The sequence below is a fragment of the Myotis davidii genome, unplaced genomic scaffold, assembly GCF_000327345.1.
Source record: "Myotis davidii unplaced genomic scaffold, ASM32734v1 scaffold726, whole genome shotgun sequence".
Taxonomy (NCBI): domain Eukaryota; kingdom Metazoa; phylum Chordata; class Mammalia; order Chiroptera; family Vespertilionidae; genus Myotis; species Myotis davidii.
In genome coordinates, this window is record NW_006297808.1 from 644,913 (window position 1) to 651,363 (window position 6,451).

General features: G+C 47.7%; 1 protein-coding gene across 1 annotated transcript in view; it reads left to right on the forward strand.

The window, feature by feature from the left end:
* Positions 1 to 324, forward strand: part of DNAJC30 (DnaJ heat shock protein family (Hsp40) member C30) — a 799-nt gene extending 475 nt beyond the window's left edge. Inside the window, exon 2 of the mRNA XM_006773416.2 lies at positions 8 to 324. Coding sequence (XP_006773479.1) covers positions 8 to 224 — 217 coding nt within the window. The 3' untranslated portion in view covers positions 225 to 324. The remainder of the gene's footprint in view (positions 1 to 7) is intronic.
* The last annotated feature ends 6,127 nt before the right edge of the window (positions 325 to 6,451 follow it).

The following is a 6,451-nucleotide window of genomic DNA, read 5'->3' on the forward strand; positions in this document are numbered from 1 at the left end:
CCGCCCCGGGCGCCGACCGCACGATGTTCAACTTTGACGCCTTCTACCAGGCGCACTACGGGGAGCAGCTGGAGCGGGAGCGCCGCCTGCGGGCCCGGCGGGAGGCCCTGCGCAAGCAGCAGGAGGATCGAGCCAAGAAGGGCTTGAGCTGGGACGAGATCCGAGACACGACTTTAGTCGTCCTTCTCCTCGCCGTCTTCATCGTCATAGGCATTCGTTCTTAATCGCGGGAGAAGGGGAGGGGAGCAGCCCCCCAGCCCGACCCCAGAAAACGGCCTTTCCCGTCTTGAACCCTTCGCTTTCCACAGTCTACCTCTGCTGGGGTCCGAAAATGTTTGCTCAAGCTATGCAAACAAAGGGAGCGTCTGTACGCTTCCCCGCTCGCCCAGCTTAGCCTCTGACCCGCACCTCCTCTTCCCTGTGGTCCAGGAAAAGGAGGCTTTTCGGTGCCCGAGAAGGACACCCCTATATGGACAGCCCTGAAGGCCTGAGAGTGAAGAGTTTCCTGGAGTCCCCTGGGTGCTTGCTTCCAGGGGTTGCCTTCCAGAGGTTGTCAACTTCTGGAACACTTGGCTCTGGCTTTATTGTCGAGCTCTGAGAAAAGAAATGTCTGCTCCGGCCCCGTGTTTGTGCCATGGAGCTCTGTAACCTTGAAACGTGCAATGTGGCCAATTGTTAGCGGCCAAAAGAAAAATTCTGAGGTGTGCAACCTTGTCTTTCTGTGAGTTCCCCAAGCCACAGGTGAGACCCGATACAGGCTACACATGTGATATATAGAAACCTTGCGATGGTCAGCCCCAAACCCCTCTCCCCCTTCTGCTGTTGGCATGAGGGAGTCGGGAAAAGCAAGGTCGTGGAGCATAAAGAGTGAGTGTTCCTGAGCCCATACTTATCTTATGACCTTGAAGAAAGTTACTCGGTGGACATGACGGCAGAGAGCAAACCATTTGCTCTCTTGAGGTTTGTCACACTTTTATTGTCCATAGTTGGAATGGGCTCAATGGTTAAAACATGCTAGTGGAGTCAGGTTTATCCCTGGGATAGGGGGCCTGTCGCCTGGTTATCCCTTTACCAGCTGGCCCTGTCCCTAACGGTGCAGCCAGTCCTCTCCCAGAAACGGAGCTCCTCTGAGTGTGGTCCCTCCTGTTTATCTTGAGTGCTTATTGCAGGCAGTGCAGGCCAAGTCCTGGAAACATGGTTGCTTGAGGCTGTGGGGAATTTTGGGAATGCGGAGTTGGTGAGACTGCTGAGGAGGAGGCGGCCTGTGGTGGAAACCCCTGGTTTAGAACTGCCTGAGGCTTTTTTCCGTTTCTAATTTGTGCTCAGCCCTTGGTCAGTCCTCACTTGGCTAGAGCAGTAGTAGTGAGGCTCTCTTAACCCTGAGTCACTGCACGTGGGGAGTGCATGGCTGTGCGATTGTCAGTGCTCGGAGATTGATGCACTGGGGCTGCGTGTAAAGCTGTGGGATAGGAAAACCTTTGCAAGAGATCTACCGCAAGGGCACAGGCCTAAGTCTAGAGTCTAAACAAAGCCAGAGGTGCTTTGGTATAGTAATACCAGTTCCTGCACTCACACTCTTGTGTGAAATCCTTGTATAAATTGGGATCAAACCATAGCTAGTTCACCTTGGGCTCTCCGATTCTCTCTAGCCTTAGATGTCGGGGGACAAGCCCTTAATCATGGGTTTGCAGTGACCACACACGGTTCAGTAGTAAAGATTTGAGCCCACCCTGATTCAGGCCCACTGTGTTCAGTGAGCCTTGATCTGGGGGTGGGGCATACGTACTTTGAAAAAGAACATTTAATGTTATTATGTTTCATATTTGAAAAAACGAGGGAGAGTGTTCTCTTTTTTTGGTAAAGAATTGTGAATTTATTAGGTCAATCTGGAAAACCAGGTGAGCTGAGCCCCAAAATGGCGCCAGCTGAGTGTTCTTTTTGAAATATAAACTATAATAAGTGAAGCTTAGTAAAACATGCAGAAGCTAGTGATTCCCAACCAAGGAGTTGGGGCATAACAGCGTCCTTTGGGCAAGATTCTATCAGGAGTTGGAGTTCTTTTGGGCCTAGTTTGTGAAAGCACTAGTGGTCTGTAACAGCTGGGACCTTTTGCATGAGCTCCTTGACATAGACCTTTCAAGTTTGTTTTCTTTCTGTGAAGATCACAATCAAGAACATTTCCTGGGGCCCCAGAACATGGAAGTATGTAGATAAAAAGCTGAAGGAGGTTTCAGGTGTGTGTGTGTGTGTGTGTGTGTGTGTGTGTGTGTCCAGGCAATATGAAACTTTTGGAACATTCCAGAATATATATTTCATGCAGGGTAGTCAATAAACCATCTAACTCAGTTTCTCCTTAGGCCTATAACTAGAGTGCCATTCTGCTTGCCTCAGGGATTTTTAGGCCAGGTTTGAACTCTGTAAGACCCCACTCCCTACCCTCCCTAAACTGAGTCTGAGCTTTTCATGAAAGGAGAGATGTGTGGGAGGCTTTTTGAGGGCCCCTCCAATGTTACCTTGTCCCCATAGTAACATTTCTCCCTTCCTACCTTGGGGAGAAGAGGCTGAACCAGACTGAGGACATTAGCTGCCTTCTAGGCACTGTTCCCCAATTCCTGATCATAGAGGACAGCTCAGACATGCTCAACTTTAGTCCATTTTTGACAGGAGATGGACAAGAGGGGCCCAGCTTGTCCCAGGCTATGCTTATTGGGGTGGGAATAAGGTTGCAAGTGTAGTACAAAGTTGAGTGAGCAGCACACAGTTCCTAAACAGGGAGACTCAGGACAGGATCAAAGGTGTACATGTCTAGGCAAGTGTCTTTGGACTTGATCAGGACTTTATTTCCCCTAAGCCAAACTGCTTTTCCCTCTGTTGCCCTTTATTTATTGCCGGGTGAAATCCTTTACTCATCCCAGTGCTGAGAGAGTAGGAGTACTTGCTTCCTTCTGAGGTTCTAAGCATTTGGTTCACAGGATGTACCTTACCTACTTAATGGTTCTAGCATGAGCCAAAATGTATAAGGATAGCCTGCCTAAAGCCAGTGAATTGTCCATTTAGTCATTATTAACTCCACATACATATAAAACCATATGTACAATATGTGTGTGTGTGTGTGTGTGTGTGTGTGTGTAATAGCCTGAGGCTGCGGCAGCAAGGGTGGAGCCCAAATGAGTGGCCATCACATTCCCTTTTTGGAAAATCGTGAGGGTAGGAGACTGTGTCTTGGACCTTTGGGCTACCTGGAAGGTCACCAGATCCCATGAAGAGAGGCTGAGAGAATGGACAACTGGTAAGTGGTGGTGCTACTTGAATTCACTCTCTCTTGAATTCAGTGCACGAGAAAAGTGGGCTCTCTCCTGGCCTTTGTCTCCTCTCAGTTCTCCGCCCTATGATGAGATCACACACTGCCACCCGACTATGGTCAGGATCCTAGGATAAGGCTGGCCTTGCCTGCCCTCAGGCCATGCTTGTAGCCCTGGCAGCCATAGGGGTTGAGCAGAGAACTGAGGGTCCCTCTGTGTTAAGGACCTGCGTTTGGACTACATGAACTTGCATATGCTGAGAACACTCTGCACTCATCCCCAAGAAGCCAGTGCAGAGTTCACCATGCATCATGAAGTCATAGTGTCACTATGCATGTAGCCATCATGCCACTCTCTCTTAAGGCTATCTGAACCTGAGGTCCTGACACTCTTGAGGTAGGTTGGCCCTCCCATCTTGCCTTTGCTTCTTCAGCATTCATATTTTCAGTTCTGGAGGGCACTGCTACTAGACAAAAGAAGGCCTGCTTCAGAATGACCAAGAACAGACCAAGATTCATGGTTCACACAGTGTTTGGCTATGGCTGGCACAGTGTCTTAAAATAACTTTAGCCAATATTCATAATACTAGTCTTGAGGTAGGTTGGCCCTCCCATCCTGCCTTTGCTTCTTCAGCATTCATATTTTCAGTTCTGGGGGGCACTGCTACTAGACAAAAGAAGGCCTGCTTCAGAATGACCAAGAACAGACCAAGATTCATGGTTCACACAGTGTTTGGCTATGGCTGGCACAGTGTCTTAAAATAACTTTAGCCAATATTCATAATGGGGCTTTGCATGAAAATCTAGATTTCTGACTTCCCTCAAAAAATGATGCCACAGTTGAGCTCAGATTACCACATTAGTGCCTGGGAGAAGCTGTGACATCTGCCTGTGAGATAAGATATTTCTCTACATTTCACTGCACTCCCACCATCAGAGGGAAAGTATGCAAGGCCTTGATACTTTCACCATTTTGCCCACAGTAGAAAAATATCTCTATCCCATATCAAGAGGAGAAATTTTTTAAAAGGACTGTACATTTCCAGCAAAGATGGGAGAGGGTGTATTTCTTTGTGGGAATGAACTGCTTTGCACCTCTGATTTTCCTGGCCCCCAAGGCATTTGAGTTTACAGCATAGGTAAGGGCTTACACTTTATGCGGGAGGCAGAGTGTAAATCTTATTTTCATGTGGGACAAGAAGAATCTTTGAAGAGGTCTACAGCAGTGGTAAGGTCCTAGAGCAGTGATGGCGAACCTTTGGAGCTCGGCGTGTCAGCATTTTGAAAAACACTAACATAACTCTGGTGCCGTGTCACATATAGAAATTTTTTGATATTTGCAACCATAGTAAAACAAAGACTTATATTTTTGATATTTATTTTATATATTTAAATGCCATTTATCAAAGAAAAATCAACCAAAAAAATGAGTTCGCGTGTCACCTCTGACACGCGTGTCACCTCTGACACGCGTGTCATAGGTTCGCCATCACTGTCCTCCCACTCAAGGGGCTACTATAACCCCAATTCCTACACTCAATCTTTTATGTACAATCTTTATATAAATTGGGATAAACCCACAGCTAATCCACCTTGGTCTCTTGGGAACCACTCGATTCTCTAACCTTGGAGGTGAGGGGCAAGTTCCTAGCTGTGGTTTTGCAGTGACCACATGATTCAATGGTAAAGAGTTGAGCCCACTCTGGTTCAGGCCTGCTTAGGTCAGTAAGCCTTGATTGGCAACAAAACAAAAACACATTTAATGTTATGTTCAGTATTTGGAAAACAAGGGGAGAAGCTTAAGGAAACATGCAGAAGCTAGTGATACCTAAATAAGGAGGTGCACATAACAGACTTTCTTGAGAGGTAGGAACTCTGTTTTTATCAAAAAGGGATGGGAGTTTTGTTATTTGGACAAGTTTTTGCTTTTGGTTTGTAAAAGCTCTGTTGGTCGATAATAGGTGGTTCCTTACTCCTGGGCTCCTTGATGTAGGCCCTTAAGTTTGTTCTCTCTCTCACAGAGGATTATAGCCAGGAATATTCACTGGAGCCCCAGAATCTGGGAACAAAGTTCCAGAGGGTTTCAATTAGAAAGAGAGCCCTGCCTGCAACCTTCCAGAACATTCCATGTATTTTCCAGCAAGGGAGTTAATGCAGTTTATTAACCCTCCAATTCTAACCCTTTCCCATGGCCCCAAACCAGGCCCACTCCACTCTGGCGATATCTGTACCCATCTGCCTTGGTCTTTTTCAGGCTGGAGCTGAACACTGAGGGACCTCAGTCCCCACCCCCTGTGAAGCAGTCTGAGCTCTCAGATGTAGGTGAGGACTTTTGAAGGACCCCGTACAGTCCCATGGAAACACTTCTCTCTCCCCTTCTGTCCCTCCACTGCTTGGGTCGTTCCTTTCTCTTCTTACTTGCCCTGGGGAGGGGAGGCTGGACCCTGCTTTATGGGGCTGCTCCTCAATTCATGATAGTGGAGGAAGGCTCAGACATGCCCACCTTAGCCCCTTTCTCCTTTTAGTTACAAACTGCCTGTAAGCTTGAATCCAAATGAGAGACGAGGGCAAGAAGGGCCCAGCCTGCCCCAAGCTGTGCTTAGCATTTAGGAGGTTGTCCAGAGCTGCTGTCTGTTGTCCTCGCAGGCAGAGATGTTTTGGTGTCCCTCAGCCTCCAGCAGCTCAAGTGCTAACAGTAAGGAGAGTAGAACCAAGGCCACGTGGACAAAGGGTCTCATGTGGGCACTGGTAGTGCTTCCTTTGACCGTGCCCCTATGTGATAAATCCGACTGGGCTTGAAGGGCTCTGAAAAGTTCAGTGGGCCTGTCCCTCCCAACTCTTGCCTTCATCTCTAAAGATTAAGCAGTCACAAAACTTGAGAGAGGGGGACCACCTACCTCCAATAGCAGCGCTGACTTAAAAGCCTCATAATGAGCCAAAATCTGGCTCCTTGTGGTTTCCGCCCATTGGTCTAGGCCAGTGGTCGGCAAACTCATTAGTCAACAGAGCCAAATATCAACAGTATGATTGAAATTTCTTTTGAGAGCCAAATTTTTTTAACTTAAACTATATAGGTAGGTACATTGTTATTAATTAGGGTACTCCTAAGGCTTAGGAAGAGCCACACTCAAGGGGCCAAAGAGCCGCTTG